The sequence below is a fragment of the Phacochoerus africanus genome, chromosome 13 (genome assembly GCF_016906955.1).
Source record: "Phacochoerus africanus isolate WHEZ1 chromosome 13, ROS_Pafr_v1, whole genome shotgun sequence".
Taxonomy (NCBI): Eukaryota; Metazoa; Chordata; class Mammalia; order Artiodactyla; family Suidae; genus Phacochoerus; species Phacochoerus africanus.
Window position 1 is genome coordinate 8,610,950 of NC_062556.1, and position 18,881 is coordinate 8,629,830.

The 18,881-nt window shown below is 42.5% G+C and overlaps 1 protein-coding gene across 8 annotated transcripts in view; it reads left to right on the forward strand.

Moving 5' to 3' along the window:
* Positions 1-18,881, forward strand: part of FRY (FRY microtubule binding protein) — a 425,213-nt gene that overhangs the window by 273,439 nt on the left and 132,893 nt on the right. For 7 of the 8 annotated variants that reach the window (XM_047755896.1, XM_047755892.1, XM_047755890.1 and 4 more), the window contains 7 exons: positions 1,391-1,483; positions 1,578-1,676; positions 3,837-3,938; positions 11,626-11,729; positions 12,321-12,429; positions 14,041-14,127; positions 17,981-18,152. In XM_047755896.1, coding sequence (XP_047611852.1) covers positions 1,391-1,483; positions 1,578-1,676; positions 3,837-3,938; positions 11,626-11,729; positions 12,321-12,429; positions 14,041-14,127; positions 17,981-18,152 — 766 coding nt within the window. Of the gene's footprint in view, positions 1-1,390; positions 1,484-1,577; positions 1,677-3,836; positions 3,939-11,625; positions 11,730-12,320; positions 12,430-14,040; positions 14,128-17,980; positions 18,153-18,881 lie in introns of those variants that run through there. The other variant, XM_047755897.1, reaches the window with a different exon arrangement.

Below are 18,881 nucleotides of genomic sequence, written 5' to 3' on the forward strand. Positions count from 1 at the left end.
AAAAGAATATAGGGAGTTCCCTCCGTGGCTCAGTGATTAACGAACCCGACTAGGAACCATGAGGTTGCAGGTTCGATCCCTGGCCTCGGTCAGCATTGCCATGAGCTGTGGTGTAGGTCTCAGATGTGGCTCGGATCCTGGGTTGCTGTGGCTGTGGTGTAGGCCGGCAGCTGTAGCTCCGATGGGACCCCTAGCCTGGGAACCTCCGCATGCCAAGGGTGTGCCCCTAAAAAAGCCCCCCCCCCCAAAAGAATACAGGTCCTGTATTAAACTTCTTGGGTTTAAATGCAAGCTTCAGCACTAACAGCCCTGTGACCTTGGGCGAGTCACACTTAACCCCTCCCAGCCTCACTTACCTTCTCTGCAGGATGGTAACAACAAAACTAACTATAGCAGGTGGTTCTGAGCATTCTTGGCAGGCGATAAGCACTCAGTAAATGCTGACTATTTTTCTCTCTTTCTCATACAAATGGTGCATCTGTGTACTTGAATGACAATTTGGGACAGTATTTATATACGTATGGAAAGTAATGTAGGCAAAGGGCCACACATACATATACTGGGGACTTGAGTAACAGTTGTGACTGCAAGTAAGCGGTAACAGCTGTTACAGATGTTAACATGTCGTCACACATACATGCAGCTGGACTCTTCCATGAAAACAGCACCTGAAGAAGCCCACAGTCAGTTACTACCCCAAAGGCCAGAAAGGAGAAAGGGGCTGGCAGGGTTCTGGACCAGCCGACTCTTCTGATAAATTCCTGCCTGGGCAACCAAAAGCACCCGTTTGTGGATAGGAATCCACAGGCAGAGACATCCTTGCTTGAGGCACCACTCCAACGGTTTCCTTGTCCCAGGTGGGCAGGGGAAGCGTTCCAGACGTGGCCACGAAACTCTCTGAATAATGAACACCTAGAATGTCAGGGCTAACGTGGAAACAGCCCTGCACCCTCGGCTCTCAGGGCTGAAAATAAATGCAGTGTCTTTTGCCATGTTTGCCTTCTCTGGGGATCTGTGCGTGTGGATCAATCAAGGGCCCAGGGCCCCCCACGCAGGAGCTGGTCAGTAGAAATCTGTTGGGAATGAATGAATGGATGAACCACCCAGTCGGTCCTCAGATGAACGTCTGCTGGCTGCTTGTGGGGCTTTGTCCTTTCGTCATAGTGACTTAGGGACAGATGTTATGAGACGGAGAAAACCAGCCTTGCAAAATGTCATCGGAGGCTTAAACATAAATGGTTGAATCCAGTGATTTTTTTAAAATACATGATGGAATATGCCATGTGAATGGGCATGATTGCGTTAAGATCTGTTTCCTTAAATTTGTTTACATATGTTTTCTGGGCGCATTTCAATCTTTCTCCCTCTTTACTCTTTTTCCGCCTGCTAGGAGTGCGCGCATTACTTCCTCGAGGTCAAAGACAAAGACATCAAGCATGCCTTGGCTGGGCTTTTCGTTGAAATTCTTGTCCCAGTTGCTGCTGTGAGTTAGAGGTTCATTTTTATGAGTTTCTCCAAATTGGATTAGAGAATCCCCACTTTCATGGATGTAATATTGACGTGCATCTCTGTTTCAGGCTGTTAAAAATGAAGTAAATGTTCCCTGCCTCAGAAACTTTGTCGAAAGCCTTTACGATACCACGCTGGAACTTTCTTCTCGAAAGAAGCATTCCTTGGTTAGTAACTATGAGAAAATGCAAAACACAAACCTGCAGAGACTAAAATTTGAGAGTCGTAAGCGTTTCGCAGATGGGAGAATTGCCTCCAGCTCCCTCCCAGAGTGGTAGCATTTCAGAATTGGGAGCTTGCTGTTGACTATGTTAACCGCTAACTTGTTAACTGCTGTTAACTAACCTACTGTTAACTATGACTGAATCATGGTAACATAAGGGGATGAGACCATTTCATATCAAGAGACCCTTTTTCGTCCTAAGGAGTTTATTGTTTATTTTCAAGATTGGTTAACTTCATTTTTATTTTAATGTCTGTGGATTTTTTCCAGTTCTCAAGGCTAAAGATTATAATGACAGTTGCTCTTCTCAATTCCCAGGAATCTTCACTGGCTAATTCTGATCCTAATATTCAGATTCAGAATGGAGCCAGACAGGAAAAGGAGTTGGGACACAGTTGCTAAAAGGGAAGATTCTCGGAGGGCTGAGAAAACAATTTGGGGGAATGCTTTGAACTGGAGAGCAACATAGAAACGTCCTTTAAATCACCACAACCTTTCGACTCAGTGGGAAATAAAGCTGTGGTTTATGAATCAGCAGATGGTATTCCAGCTGTAACTGTGTCTGTATGGAGGAAGCTGGTTACTAGCCTCGTTTATGCTCCTCTTTAAAGTATGAACATTCCCACTACTCTCTGGACTTGGCTGACAGTGGTGACAGATTGGCTCATTTCTCTCTATTCTGTGGTCATTGTGACTGCTTTATTTTTGTTTTTCAATTACCTTCTGGAATTAGAAGTGTACTCACTGGCAGCAGTAGTTCCATATCAGTTCAAAAGTAAGTTAGTTTTAGAGTTCCCCTCGTGGCGCAGTGTTAACAAATCCGACTAGGAACCGTGAGGTTGTGGGTTCGATCCCTACCCTTGCTCAGTGGGTTAAGGATCTCATGTCGCTGTGAGCTGTGGTGTCGGTTGCAGACACAGCTTGGATCCTGCGTTGCTGTGGCTCTGGCGTAGGCCAGTGGCTACAGCTCCAATTAGACCCCTAGCCTGGAAACCTCCGTATGCCACAGGAGCGGCCGTAGAAAAGGCAAAAAGCCAAAAAAAAAAAAAAAGTAAGTTAATTTTTAAAAAAACTAAGAGAATGGATTGTAAAGCACTGCATCTCATGGTGGCAATAGACTTTCTCCAATTCAGATTAATGATTGAGCCCATTATATTTTTGTCGAAACCTCCACTGGCCCTAATGTTGGGGGAAGCCGTAAAGAGGTGTTCTATCCGCTTCAGCAAAACGGTGGTGGGTTCTGCATGTCCATTGTCTGGGTGGCCGCCTGCTAGCTTTCTGTCTTCTGCAGCGGCTGCGGGAAACCTGCCCAGTTAGGCAGGAAAAGCACAGTAGCACCTCTGTTTATTCGGTCGTAAGCAAATTCCTCCTGCGGTCAAATTTGTCTTGGTAGAGTTTACCGATGCAATAACATTTCTTTTAGGAACCTTCCTTAATTACAGGAAGATTGCGTGCAAAAGAAAATGTATACATCTACCTCTAAGTCAGGGACAAACCAGTAGATGTTTATGAGCGAAAAAGCCAGTAACATTTTTGAAATCAGTGTGCCTTGCTGATTTTTTTTTTTCCAGAGGACTGAGAGTGATCTAAGATAGTGGGTTTGTTTCTAAAATTCGTAAGTGAAAACTAAATCAGTGAATCAGATTTCCACTTGGGATTCATGAAACTCACTCTCCCCTGTACATAACTCTAGATTATTCCATCCCTGTCAACATTAGAAAGCACTTGCATGAATTCCCGCTGTGGCCCAGTGGGTTAAGAATCCAACTGCAGCATCTCGGGTCACTGCAAAGGTGTGGGTTTGATCCCTGGTCCAGCATAGTGGATTAAAGGATCCAGTATAGGTTGCAGTTGCAGCTCAGATTCAATCCCTGGCCCGGGAACTCCCATATGCCACAGGTGTGGCCATAAAAAAGAAAGCAAGCATTTGCAAAATGCCCACCTCTGCATGGCACCCATTGGGTCTTGGTGTGTTGTAAAGCGTCCTGTTTATTCTGGCCCATGCAGCACAGAGGGAGATGGGTGGGAGTGGTTCCAGAGAGTGTGTGTTACCTGGTTGGCTGAAACATAAATCATCCTGTGTCCTCATCTTCTTTCTCCTCAGGCCTTGTACCCCCTGGTGACCTGTCTGCTCTGCGTCAGCCAGAAGCAGCTATTCCTGAACAGGTGGCACGTTTTCCTCAACAACTGCTTATCCAACCTTAAAGTTAGTATTTGTCAATTCAAAAACGTCTTTCATAAAAATATGTATGCATCTGAGGCTAGTGCGTGTGCAAACCCCTGATGTTTGCAGAAAAACGAACCTGTACTATTGGAATAATGACAAAATATTAATAGGAGATTTTTTTATTAAATACAGTCAGTTTTAGTAGGTGACGTGGGATAAAAGAAGTTATATCAAATGGGGGGAATCTTGTCTTTTAAAATTTTTTTCATTTTAATTTTTTATTCAACTATAGCTGATTTATACGCTTCTAAAATCTTTTCTAATAGGGAAATTGATTGAAATGATTCAAAAAAGGGAGGCCACACTTCACTGGCAAAAAGCATGTGAATTGATTTCAGAAGCTCACGTGAACCTTCTCCATCCTTTCTCGAACCCCTTCCAGGCTAGGAAAACATTTGGGGGGAAAAATCGGTCCATTCTGGGGGAGGATCGACCTAGTACCAGAAAACACTCATTTCCTGTCCCTGTTCCTTGTGGTTATTTGAAGGTATTCTGCTCAGGCCACACGAGAGTCAATTAGTCATAAGCATTCACTGCACAGTGGCTGTTCGGGGCCAGATGATGTGAGAAACCAAATCATGGAACCTAGAGTTGAACAAGGAACCTATGCTTAAAACAACGGCAGTGATTGGCTTTAAAATCGGCTTGACAATTTTAACATGGGGTACATACTTTAAATTTTAGGGACCTGTTGACAAAAGGCAATTAAATGAACACCGTTTCTAATAAAAGTGCAAAGAGCACATAGTTTTTACAGTTGTTCTCAGTTGTGTTCAAAGGTATTAACTTCCTCGTACAAGGTTATTCCTTGCTTTTCTGGAGCTTCTGAAATATACTTAGCTATAAAATCCTGTTATGTGCTTATACATGTTGCCTCGCCTTTTTTGTTCTAAGACACTTTAATTTGGTGAAGTGGTTAAGATGAATTATATTATTTTGGCATTTACCATAATTACACAATAATCTGCACTGGAGCTTTTTTAAACACCAACTATGTACTGGCTCTAAAAGCTGATTGTGAAATCTAAGATTAGAATCGTTTATTTTCTTCAGTTTGGCAGGGAAATATAATGGCTGTGGATATAGAATTAACTTTTAAGTATGCTGGAAAACAAAATGCCTTTCAGGGTACCAACTCGCATATAATGGCTGCTTTCAGATGTTTTATTCAGGGATTTATCCATCTGTCATACACCTCGAACACACAGCCCAATGTCACTAACGTGCAATTATTAGTTCCAGGTAAATGTGGTTTTTTTTTTTCTTCTACATTTTACATGTAGGAAATGGTCATTTTATTCAAAGCAAAAATTCAGAATGTTCATTTTCCTGTATATACTGAGCTAAATGTGTTCGTGATGAATTTTAGTTAGAATTAAAACAGTGTTTTATGAGACAGTTTACCGTTGTGGCACAAAGGACCAAAATTCTTTGTGTCCAAAGTTATGTTTGAAATAGAGCCAAATAACCTTACTCTGAAGTGAATTGCTTTCAGGTTAGAATATTGTTTGAAGCTCTGGTCAAAGCCCACCCAAAAGCCTCACTAAGAGGGTAACACCCAGCCCTCAAGAAGAGGGGATATCCGCCAATAGTTTCCCTGTGTGGGCATGTCAGGCATTGATTGGGATTTCTCAAAGGGAAAGGCAATAAGATGAGAAAGAGGGAAGGTGTCAGAAGTGGGAAAGATGGGGAAGTCAATTATGTGAAAACTAGGTCTGGAATCCTTGTTCTTGAGAAGCTTGGCACTTCATTGGGGATATGTAATGAAGTTTCAGATGGGATGCTGCAGACAGGCAGGGATGTAAAAGTTGGGAGTACAAAGTCACCTGTGTCCTTTCTGGAGGTCTGGTACCCCTTTAAGCATGAAAGAGGTGGTTATCAGGCAAAAGAAAGGCAATTTATGAGCAACAAATTTTTGAAATTCACCTCCTCAAGAGTAAAAGATATATAAGAAGATCTTGGATAAGTTACAGTTGGAACAACATTGTATCACATATTTAGAACTAATCCCAGTCGGGATTCAATGGGATCAGTTAAAAATGCCATAAAGAGACAGAAAACCTTCCAAGCTTCCCAAGAGTCCTTGGCAGGGAAGAAATACCTGAGGAAAAACTAACGTGGCTTCAGGGGTATACTTTGTCTTGAATGGCTTCAGTATTTTGTGGAATTTGGCAACGATGTCATTTCATAAAAGACCATCAGTCCAGCCCTTTGCTCTGCTCACCATCCCTGCACCCCCTTCCTGCTTCTCCCCCCGCCCCCATCCCCTGCACGGGCTTAGTATAATGAACCCAGTGTTTGAACCCTGCACGTTGAATTTGGTAGTCACCTTGGATGTGCTATGCAGAGACAAATCATCAGGGTGGCAGAGTGACAACAAGCAGCACAGAGAAATATGTGTGAGCATGAAGACTCTGCTTTCAAAGCAAACAAGCTCTCAGATTCAATGCTCCTCTAACATTAGTGCCCAGGCTTATCCTCCACGTCAGTTGGTCAGAAGCAGACTACGTTGGTAACACATTTTATTTATACCTGTTAATTCAGTCAACCATGTAGTAACCATCCACCCTCATAAAGCGGCGAGAAACTTACAACAACTTCTCACCACGACCTTGACATCTTTCAGGAACTCCTGGTCAGTGGTGACCAACACTTTTTTCTTCTATGTATTTTATGATGTCAGAATCTGAACATAGGAAGCGATTTAAAAAAATGAAACGTTCCCTTCATATCTATCATAATATATCTAATTCTGAAAAAAGGAAAAATATGTTTTGAAAACTCGACTTAATAGTACTTACAGTTTTTTTGTCATGAATCCCCATTTATCAGTAGTTCTTTGAAAACGTAGAAATAAAGTGTTCATAATAGTTCTGTGCTAGTTTCTTATCCTTGAAAATAGATGTAATTCAGAGAATCTTTAAATTTCTTTTTCCTTACAATGACTGTAATATACCAGTGAGGTCTTGATTCTAAAAACGAAGAAAAAGCCCAAAAAGAAAACTCTAGAGTTAAGAAACTTCTTTATTATATAAACAAAAACAGCAGGTCTCATTCATTAGAGATCCCTTATGAGTCAGGCCAGCAGGAGGGTCCTTGTATATATCATCATGGATTATCTTGACCATGTCACAGGCTGCCCTGAACTCTTCCTCTGCTTTCGTGAATATTATTTATGTTTTTCTAAGCATAAATACTTATGCAATACTGAAGGTGCATCATCTGAGGGTTAGCCATTAGTCAGCCTAGCTTCATAGTGCTAGAAACCCAGAATTAAAAGTGATTCTCCTTTCATCTCCGTCACTACTTGAGTGCATTCACTTAGTCAGTTGGTCCGTGACTCTTCACCAGTAACGTACCAGCCACTGCTCTAGGTGCTGGGGATAAGTGGTGAGTGAGATAGTAAGTAACACTCTCTGGTCTCGTAAGACCTTGTAATTTAGTGGAGGAGACGGACAGAAACAAGGAAACAAATAGATGAGAAGAAAAATGTCAGATAGTGATAGCGGCTGTGAAGAGAATCAAATAGGATCTGATTGAATTTTGCACTCAGGAGGGGCAGGGAAGGGGTACAAGGAAGGTCATTTGATTGGCATTAAGAATCTCAAAAAAAAAAAAAAAAAAGTTGGTTGCCATACATTTTTTTTGATGAAACTTGTCTTCGGCACTTAATATATATTTGTGTAATAATCCCAATGAAGTTAGAAGAGTATTTTTCCTAATGTTTTATATAATGGCAAGGATAATATCTTTATTTTATAAAGGGAAGCATTAAGCATTAAGGATCCCACAGTTGTTGCCTGAATGCATTAAAACACAGGTTACCGTTAAAACAACCGTTATCCTCTTTGCAAATATCACATTTCAATGATACAGTATTAGCTATTTCAAATGCTAATTTTCAAGAAGTAGTTAGCCTCCTTTAATATTAACCTCATTTCTATAAACTGGAGAAAATCAGAGACCACATCAGCTTGGTTTGCTGCTGGATCTGCGCCTTGTGCATAATAGTAGTTGCTCTGGGAGTTCCCATCATGGCTCAGTGGAAACAAATCTGACTAGTATCCATGAGGACGCAGGTTCCATCCCTGGCCCTGCTCAGTGGGTTAGGGATCTGCATTGCCGTGAGCTATGGTGTAGGTCGCAGACATGGCTCAAATAAGTTCCCTCTGTGCACTAACTCATACAGTCTTCGAATACTCCTGGGAGGGAAGGAGGAGTAGTAGCTGCATTTCACAGGCAGGGAAAATCAGGCCCAGAGAGATTACAGAGGTTCCCTGAGGTTGGCCACACTGCTGATAAATTGCAGAGCATGGGTAGCTTTAAACCCAGGCAGCAGGTGTCTAGAGTCTGCTTTTAACCATTATGTAAGCACATCATAAACATTGGCTGATCCGGAGTGGTGGGAGGAAGGATAATTAGAATTCCTGAATGTTTAAAAACAGTGCACTATTTTAAATGCAACTTTAATAGTTTAGTAGTTTACTTAAAGTTCCTTTATGTAACCAAACCATTCAACAAATTATAAGGTGTATCACTTGTTTTACTAAGAGACAAAAAAAAAAGAATCCTTTATGTATAAAAGTATGCTTCTAAAAAATTGGGGCTTTTTTCCTCTGGAGCTAGAAAAGGAGTTATAAAGTTTATTTGAACAAATAAATGTACATGAATATCTGAGAAAAACCTAAAAATAGAAAAGAAAAAAAAAGCAGTGGCTGGTGGAAGGTAGCCTTACCAGAGAGTAAAACACAGTAAAGCCTCAAAAATTAAAATGATGATTTGTCTTTTTATTTATTTAATTACATGAAGAGACATATAATAGAATTTTAAAAATCCAGAATGTGGCCAAAACACGTATAGGAATTTAGGATTTTATAATAGCGGTCACACTACTAAAAAGTTATTTTAAAACTACATAGACATAGAGTCCCCACTGCAGCTCAGCAGATTAAGAGCCTGAGTAGTATCCACGGGGATGTGGGTTCAATCCCCGGCCTTGCTCAGTGGTTTAAGCATCCAGCATTGCCACAAGCTGTGGTGTAGGTCACAGATGCGGCTCAAATCTGGCATTGCAGTGGCTGTGGCGTAGACCAGCAGTGCAGTGCCAATTTGACCCCAGCCTGGGAACTTTCATATGCCCCGAGTGTGCCCCTACCAAAAAAAAAAAAAAAATCCTATATAGACCTAAGAAATCTGTCTTTCCTAAATTTAAGAAACTACTCCCTATAGTCTTTTCCATAGTGTTTACATGACTCATCTTTATTCAATAAGTACTTTAAAGGTAGACTATCTAAATAGTTATGAATTCCTCAAAAACCAGTACCCACGTTATCTACACTTAGAATAGAACAGCTGAAACAGCGACATTGTTGGTAAAGGAATAGGAAAGAGAAGTCACATCAAAGCAGAAGACCTAGAAGAAGGTTCCGAGTGACATTTAAAGACTGTTTAGCCAGCATGTATTGATCCCCTGCAGAGGAGTGGCAGGAATTCTAATAGGTGTCGGGGTAGCTAATTCCCCTCCCTTTCAGAGAACCCACCGTGCCTGTGGGAGCTGATGTCTAAACAAGAGCGTGTGTAAAGAGTTGAAAGGCTGTGTGTTTGTGTGAGGGTCGGGGTCTGGGGACCCTCAGCAGGAAATAATTCGCCTTAATGGGATGGCATGCGGGTTGTTGGGGAGGAACGGAGAAGCCTGCACGGGGAGGGAGCCTAGAAGTAGACAATGCAAGAATGGGGTTCACCCGATTGAAAAGGAAATGGAAGGAACATGGATGACCTAGCTGGCATTTGGGGAGCTTGTGGGAGAAAAACAGCACGGGAGGCATTTTCTTCAGGCAGGTTGGAGCCAGGTACTATCTGGTCAAGAATGCCGTGCCAAGAAACGTTAACTTGATCGCATAGGCATCGGGAAAACCACCAGATCCGTGATTTTTTTTTTAATTTTTTTATTGGAGTAAAGTTGGGCCAATTTCTGCTGTAAAGTGACTCAGTATGTATTCTTTTTTTAAGTATTATTTTCCATTATGTTCTATCCCAAGAGATTGGATATAGTTCGCTGTGCCACACAGTAGGACCTCATTACCTATCCATTCTAAAATAATAGTTTACATCTCTTAATCCCAAGCTCCCAGTCCATCCCACGTCCTCCCCCTCCCTTTTGGCAACCACACGTCTGTTCTTTATGTCTGTGAGTCTGTTTCTGTTTTGCAGGTAGGTTCACATGTGCCATGTTTTAGATTCCACGTATGAGTGATATCATATGGTATTTGTCTTTCTCTTTCTAATTTACTTCACTTAGTATGAGAATCTCTAGGTGCAACCATGTTGCAGCAAATGGCATTATTTCATTCTTTTTTATGGATGGGTAGTATTCTATTGTGTATATGCACCACAGATTCTTTCTTTATCCATTCATCTGTGGATGGACATTTAGGTTGTTTCTATGTCTTAGCTATTGTGAATATTGCTGCTATGAACATTCAAGTGCATGTGTCGTTTTGAATTACAGTTTTGTCCAAATCTATGCCCAGGAGTAGGACTGCTGGATCATATGGTTGTTCTGGATGTAGTTTTCTGAGGACCCTCCATACAGTTTTCCACAGTGGTTGTACCAATTTACATTCCCACCAACAGTGCAGGAGGGGTCCCAATCTATAGTTTTTACATCGAAAGGATTATAGACTGTAAGGTGGGACACAGGGAGGGATCCACAGAGGGAGAGTGTTTAGGAGGTGACCGAGGCAACCCAGGGGACAAGCCCGAAGCCTGGACTGTCCCAGACGAGGTGGCAAAGGAGAAGATGCCCAGTGAAAGACGTATTTTGTAGATAAAGGAAGGAGGGAAGGTGATGAAACTCCTCCCCCGCCCCGGTCTGTTGTTAGAGCCATTTTGGTTTCTAGTGTCTAGCATAGCACCTGGCCCCGTGCAGCCGCTCAGATGTTTGTTGAATGAACACTTGAGCAATTGAATGGCCTTGAGTTCGTCGGAATTTTCATCTGCCCCAGACCCCAGCCTTCCCCGAAACCTCCCCTGAGCCCATCCTCGAGTTTGCTGTAGGTTGCCCCCTTTCCATCTTCTAGCTCCTGCCCCTACCAGTTTTTCATTGTGTCTTTGCATGACAATGAATTGTCTTTTCCCACCCTTCTCCTCCCTACCCTAGAATGTGAACATCTTAGGGAAAGAATTAACTTGTATCTCCAAGTTCCAGTTCTAGCTCAGGGCCTACTGTACATCAGTCTCAGTAGGTGTTGGAGGGTAATTAGATGGGAGGGGGAGAGGGGGTAGTGAGGAGTTTGGGGAATCAAAGTGATAACCATGTTTGCAGGGGCATAATCAACAGTAGAAAGAACAGATTGGTTCTCCTCTGGGGGTTAGAGGGTCCCTGGGGCTGGAGGAAAAGGCAAATTCAAGTATTCACCTTGGGAAGGAGACAAAGATATGCCTTGCCCAGAACTACTCTCTTGCACCCTCTCAGCTCTTTGGATCCCTCCTTGTAGATTTTTCACCTGGTGGGCACCAGGAGGCAGACACTCAGTAAGTCCCAGATGGTGCAGTGCACCTCATAGGCCCCCTGCCACCCACCTGGGACCCTGCAGGCCTTCCGAAAAGGATCATCTTTGTACGATACCATTTAATCCCTGATCTTACGTCTTGGTTTCTGTTGTAGAATAAAGACCCCAAGATGGCACGAGTGGCACTGGAGTCTCTGTACAGATTACTTTGGGTTTACATGATTCGAATTAAATGTGAAAGCAACACGGCGACTCAGAGGTAAGGAGCTGCTTGGGTTAGTGGTAAGCCCATCATTGAGTTAGTTAATGGTCATAACCAAGTCTCTCAGCCAACGAGGCGGGGTTTTTACTGCAAAGCAAGTAACTAAGTATAAATGTTACAGAGGGGCTTCATGGGACTAAAGACACAGAGAGATCACATATGAAATAGACTGTGAAGCAGCACTGAACCTTACGTCTTTATATGAATATCAGCAACCTCGACTAACCAAAATCGAAGCTCTTCAAAGCTACAGCTTTTAAAAGATCTGAGTCCTAAGGACATTTTCAGGCCTTCCTTGGACCTGGGCTCAGCAATTCCAGCTTCTACCAGGACGGCTCAGTTCCCTGGCAGGGCTACCTTCTCTGCTTTAATAAAGGAAATGGCTATAATTTGCCAACTGCCCTTGGTTGTTCAGAAAACCCTTTCACAGAGTAATTATGCTAATGGCAAAGGGATGACGTGGTTTGTTTTCTTTCTCTGTAGTCTCCCCGATACTTAGATAAGAGGAAGCATCTGTCATTTTCCCTTAAAGTACTGGAGCTCAGCCAATCTTGCTTGTTTTCTCTTTTTTCCCCCCTTATCTTTCAGCCGTCTTATAACCATCATCACAACACTTTTCCCCAAAGGGTCCCGTGGTGTGGTGCCAAGGGATATGCCCCTGAACATCTTCGTGAAAATCATCCAGTTCATCGCCCAGGTAATGGAGAAGCTTTGGGCCCTGAGGGGCTTCTAATTGCCTTTCAGTAGCCACCTCCTTCTTCTGAAGGGCTCACAGACCAAGAGTCCAAAAGGATATCTTAACACGTATAGGCTTTTAAGAATGGTTTTGCAAGCGTTTTCCCACACAGCTTTTATTTTATGTTATGTCTTGCTTCAACACCATTTATGACGTGGTGTGCCAAGTGTTCTCAGCATGTGACCGGAAACGAAGGACTGAGAGAGGTCAAGTGACTCATCGGAGGTCACAGAGCCTATTAGGAAAAGGCTCTCCTGACTCCTCGTCTCTGTTTTTTCCTGCTTCTCTGCTCTAGACTCTTGCAACTCAGGAGGAAATCGAGTCTGAGGTTTGGAGGAACTCAGAAGCAAACAGTCGAGTGAACTTGGAAGAACAAATAGTAATGCTCTAACTTCCACCCTGTGAAAAAGAAGAATAGGGCTATCAGCAGGCATCAAGCACTTATTCTTTGCCAAAAACGGTTCGAAGCACTCCACACATGCGATTTTACTTAAGAACTGGGTCCAATAATATTAAACGTGTAGTGTTAGTTTACTATTTAGACCCAAGACGTGTACTTTTTAAAACACTTTGTGTGCACATGGTTTTATCCCAGCTTTGACTTCCTTGTGATTTACAGAGAAGCATGAAACGGCAAAGATGATTCTTCCAGGCCAGGCTGAGCCAGCTCTGTGCCCTTGAAGAAGTCCTAAAACGTCTTTATTCTCAGTGTCTTTCTTTCTAAAACGTGAATGAAAATACTTGCCCAGTGTCCCTCAGAGTGTTGTGTGGTAAAGGGACGTAATAAGCGCAAAAATACAGCCGAAGTGCAATTGATATTCATATAAAGACGTAAGGTTCAGTGCTGCTTCACAGTCTATTTCATATGTGATCTCTCTGTGTCTTTAGTCCCATGAAGCCCCTCTGTAACATTTATACTTAGTTACTTGCTTTGCAGGCAGATAAATTAATGGCACTTTTCTACCTGTAGTTATGTGGCTGAGCATGTGCTTCGATTATTCTGGAATATGTGGTAAAGAATGAACATGTCATATTCTAGCAGCCACTGTCTGACATTAGGGAGGAAGCTTTCTCATTTAAGTGACTTTAATATGTCCTCTCTGTTGATTACTCATTTCACTTGCACAATGGTCTGTTCGAATATGAGCCAAAGGATTTGAAATGTTAGAGAATAGAAGAAAATGGCCATTTTTCAGGGGTGCTTCTTAAAACACACGGCGTTTCAAGAAGTTACCAGCATGTGCAGTACAAGCAGGAAGAGTCTGTATTGTGTATCCGCTTAGATGCTCGGAGTGTTTTGGTTTTTCATGTTTCAGCCCTCAGTCATTGGTCACTCTACGCTTTAGGGCCTAACGCCATGTATAATAACATCTCCACACACCACCCGAAAACACAAGCAGCTCCCCCAAAGGGTCAGAGGAATGTGGTCCTCCTTCAGGGGTTCCCTGGATGCACAAAACCCGGTGGCCCCTCTTCTTTGAGCCGCCACCCGTTTGGTGCATATGACAAAAAAAGACATCTTCCCATTAAAGTAGTGTTTTTAACACGTTTGCTTTCTCTTTTCCACTCTAGGAGCGTTTAGATTTTGCAATGAAAGAAATCATTTTTGATTTTCTTTGTGTGGGAAAACCAGCCAAAGCTTTCAGTCTCAATCCAGAGGTAAGACTGACCCTTTCGTCTCCTTGGTACAGAACGTGCATCAGCAGGAGCCTACTTTTTGCTTGGCCGCCTCGGAGAACGGGCTCAAGTTCACCTTCCCCCAAAAGTCTTCTGTTTGTTTCTGCCCATGTCATTTGGCTACGATAGTACAGATGATGGAATTTCAGACGTCAGAGTCACCCCTGGACCCTGGCTCTCCCCCTTTACTAGCTGTGGGACATTGACCTCTCTGAAGGTCAACCTTTTTGCCAAGAAGAGGGACAAAATGCTTTTCCAGATCACCTCGCAGAGTAATTGTGATCGTTCAAATTCATAAGCAAACACAAATTGCACACCATAAAAAAATGTTAAGGTTGTTCTTTGTCGTCACCGTGATGCCCTCCGGCTCCTTCCTTCTGTCAGTGAGGAGGGAGATGCAGAGCCCAGAGGCTCCAGATAGGCAGTGGGTTAGTAGCAAAAGGAACCCAGCTCTCCTTGCATCATCACGCTTCTTCCCACCACACCCTGCATCCTCTGGTTGGAGCTCAGGTTCCCACGTAGGTAGGGGCAGCCTGAGAAGCCCTCAAATAGGAGTTTCTGGAAGGGCTGCAGCCAGGGGCAGTGGGCCAATGGGAGGGGAGGAACAAAGCCAGGGCAAATTCAAGGCATTTTGGCTGAAGGAAGCCCAGGGCCCAGCTAATAAAGAGTCTTCTCTTGCCTGGGAACCAATGGTTTCAAGCGTTTCTGGGAAGAAAGTATAGTCTTTCTAATAAATAGGGCTGAACCTCGACCCATAATTTGCACTGTCAGCAAAAATTAACTCAAAAGGAATCATAAGCCTAAATGTGAGATCCAACGTCATAAATCTCCCAGAAGAAAATGTTAAGATAAAATCTCTGTGACCTTGAGGTAGACACAAGTTTCTTAGATAGAATACAAAAAAAATTATAAAAGAAACAGCTGATAAAGTGAATATCATCAAAATTTAAAAGAATGCACCTTAAAAGATAATGTTAATAAAGTATAGAGCCAGAGACTGGGAGAAAATATTTGCAAAACATGTACTGACAAAACTCTTCTATGCAGAATATATAAAGAGCTCTCACGACTCAATAACCCAATTTTTTAAATGGGCAAAATGAAGAGCTTCTTCACCAACAAAGAGATGCAAGTGATCAATAAACCCATGATGTCCAGCATCGTTAGCCATTAGGGAAATGCAAGTTAAAACCAGAAGGAGATGTGCTGAGGAGGATACAGAGCAATTGGAACTTTATACTATTTTAGTGAGGATGCAAAAATGGTACAACCTCTTTAGAAAACGATTTGGGGGAGTTCCCGTCGTGGCGCAGTGGTTAACGAATCCGACTAGGAACCATGAGGTTGTGGGTTCGGTCCCTGCCCTTGCTCAGTGGGTTAAGGATCCAGCGTTGCCGTGAGCTGTGGTGTAGGTTGCAGACGCGGCTCGGATCCCGCGTTGCTGTAGGCCGGTGGCTACAGCTCCGATTCAACCCCTGGCCTGGGAACCTCCATGTGCCGCGGGAGCGGCCCAAGAAATAGCAACAACAACAACAACAACAGACAAAAAAAAAAAAAAAGAAAACGATTTGGAAATTTCTTATAATTTGGCATATGATCACTTGGCATATGATTCAGCCGTTTCACTATCCAAGAGAAATTAAAACATGTCCACAAGAGTTTGCATGAATATTTATAGCAGCTTTATTCATCATCACTAAAAATGGGAAAGCAGCCTCTGTTCAACAGCTGGCAAATGTCTAAACAAACTGTGAATCATCAATGCAGTGGAATACTATTCAGCCATAAAAAGGAATAAACTATTGAGGTTGTAAAGCACCCCAAAAGCATAAAGCTAAGTGAAAGAAGCCAGACACAAAAGGCAACGGACTGAGTCTATTTATTATCACTTTCTAGAAAAGGCAAAACTATAGGCAGAAATTAGACAAAGATTGTCAGGTGCTGGGGTTGGAGGAGGGGCTGACTATAGAGAGGCACAGAGGAACTTTTGGGGATGATGGAAATAGTTTATATCTTGACTATGATGGCAGATTCCTGACCATATATGTTTCTCAAAATTTAAAGAACTGTATGACTAAAAGGAATGTATTTTCTTACATGTGAATCATACCTCAATAAATTCGACGCCAATAGAAAAAAGTAGAGATTCTAACCTATGATATAAATTTACCAGCAAGAACTTTGTAGGTGTTAATCCTCACCCTTGCCCTGTACGATTGATAGGCATTATTGTCCTCATTTTACAGAAAGAAAGCTGAGACTTCAACTTGGAAAAGTTTAATAATTTTTCCAAACTAGACAGATAATAGAAGGAAAGCTATGATGCAGAGCTATATAAAGCATAAGAAGTCAGTTTGGAAATTAAGTGGAAAATATAAGGGCAACTTAATTATTCCCTTAGTATTATTCAGAGGAAAGGCAAACTAAGAGAACTGGTAAAGATGGCGCATAAAGTAAATAACTCACTTGCAAATAATTGAGGCTTGATCATTTATATCAATTCACAGTTTTCCTGTTGGTGCTGCATCTCCTGAATTGAACATGGTATTTCCTTACCCAAAACACGGCTACATCTTGAGAAAAAAGTCTGCAAGCCTAGAAAATATTTCATGAAAGAACTACTAAAATAAATAAGAGGACTGATGACCTTTAATATAGGTCCTTTTTTAATCCTCTTTCCTTTTAGAAAATACGTCATAAAATACACATTGGATTGGGTGTGGATGGGCCAGAGAAATGCTGACCTCACCGTGGCTGAAATAGCTCTACTCCGTGAAGCTGGAATAAATAGTTTAAAACTAGAAGTCAGTATTACTTCCTATCATAAAGATGTAATCATGTACTGTCGCCTCGATGGTTTGGGCAAACCCGACTTGGCAATAGAGCTTCCCACCTACTAGTTGTGTGGCCTTTGGATTCCTCACCTGACGGACAGGAATAATCACACCTTCTTGGCATGGCTGTTTTCAAGACGAGAGTTCATGGGCAGTTCTGGGTATATTTTAAGAACTCAGTAAATCATAACTGCGTTGTCATTGTTAGGACTGGCCATTATTACTACCTGCATCAGGTAGCTGTCTGCTTGGGGAATTTATTACTTGATGGGGTTTGGAAATAGGAGTGTGAATGGTTGGCACGTGGCTGTTTAAGGAAGTACAGATATTTTCGTACCTTCTGACCTTGGGAGACCATCACTGCCGAGAGCAACCATCTTACCCCCACGTTATCTTTCAGAGCTGATATTATGCCTTTACCTGAGCCCGAGGAAGATAAGGATCTGGCCCAGAGTGATACTTCTTCATATAAGCTCATGTGTTTTTCTCCGTGACAGGTTCTGGGGCATTGAATTTTTTTGTATTTTTTTTCAAACGTGTGAATCAAAAGTCAACAACCTGCAGTTGAGAGCAGGTGACTTTTATTGCTACGAGCCACATTCGGAACTCCTGTTTGTTTTCATTCAGTCTTTGTGAAGGAACGCATGTCTTCTTCCAGGAGTCAGAAGAGACTTCTTCTGGCCTCAGTTGCCCTCAGTTGCAGCTGCTCAGAGCATCACTGATCCCCAAGGATCCCCAAACAGAGTGACTGTGACCATCTCAGGCATACCCTCCAAGTTTGGCGAACCTCCTCCCAGGGGGGTGTCTTACGACGCAGCAGCAAATAGGGGCAGAAACTGCATTTTATTTTCATCGGTCGGGCCTAGACTCTTGTGTCTTTTAAATGACTTTCCCACACAAATCTAGACAGCACGCCATGCGTAACTCCTCTGAAAGGTGGTTTAACTTCGCTACAGCAGCTGGGTTCTCTCTCTTCATCATGGGCATCCTGTATCTTACAGAGAATGAACATTGGTTTACGGGCCTTCCTGGTCATAGCGGACAGCTTGCAGCAGAAGGATGGCGAGCCTCCGATGCCAGTCACGGGAGCTGTTCTCCCTTCAGGAAACACACTGAGAGTGAAGAAAACCTACCTGAGTAAAACACTGACGGAAGAGGAAGCCAAAATGATAGGTGGGTTTCAGAGATGTGTTGGCGCGGGGCCTCATGAAGCCTTTCAAAGAACCAGTAGATTCTTCTCTTTTTTTTGTCTTTTTTTTTAGGGCTGCACCCTCGGCATATGGAGGTTCCCAGGCTAGGGGTCTCATCAGAGCTACAGCTGTCGGCCTCCCCCACAGCCACAGCAATGCCAGATCCTTAACCCACTGAGCAAGGCCAGGGATCGAACCTGCGTCCTCATGGATGCTAGTCGGGTTTGTTCCTGCTGAGCCACACTGGGAACTCCACATTTTGCCGTTTAAATAGTAGATATTTATCTATGGTCTTTTGAGACTTCCAGTATTGATGACCTGCAATTTACAGTAAATTTCTGAGACATCTTTTGGTGTCCTTTTGATAGATAATCCTGTTGATAAAGCAACCGTATATATGTATAGTTTCATTCATTCCTTTCCTCATTCATTTCTATAGTTCCTTTTCTTCTTTTTTCTTTTCAGTAAAATTAGTTTAATCTCTGTTTGAAACATGCCAAATCTCATACATGCCAGGATATATTATGAGTTTAGCCTACATGAGATTTTTGTCTTTTTAATTTAACCATTTTAACCCAAAGAGGTGATTTTTTTTTTTTTTGCATTTGTCTTTTTTCCTGAGTTCCCAAAGGTAGAAACCTATTGCAGACTTTGTTAACATAGTTCCTGGAGGCAGTCCTGTCATGGCTCAGCAGTAATGAACCTGACTAGT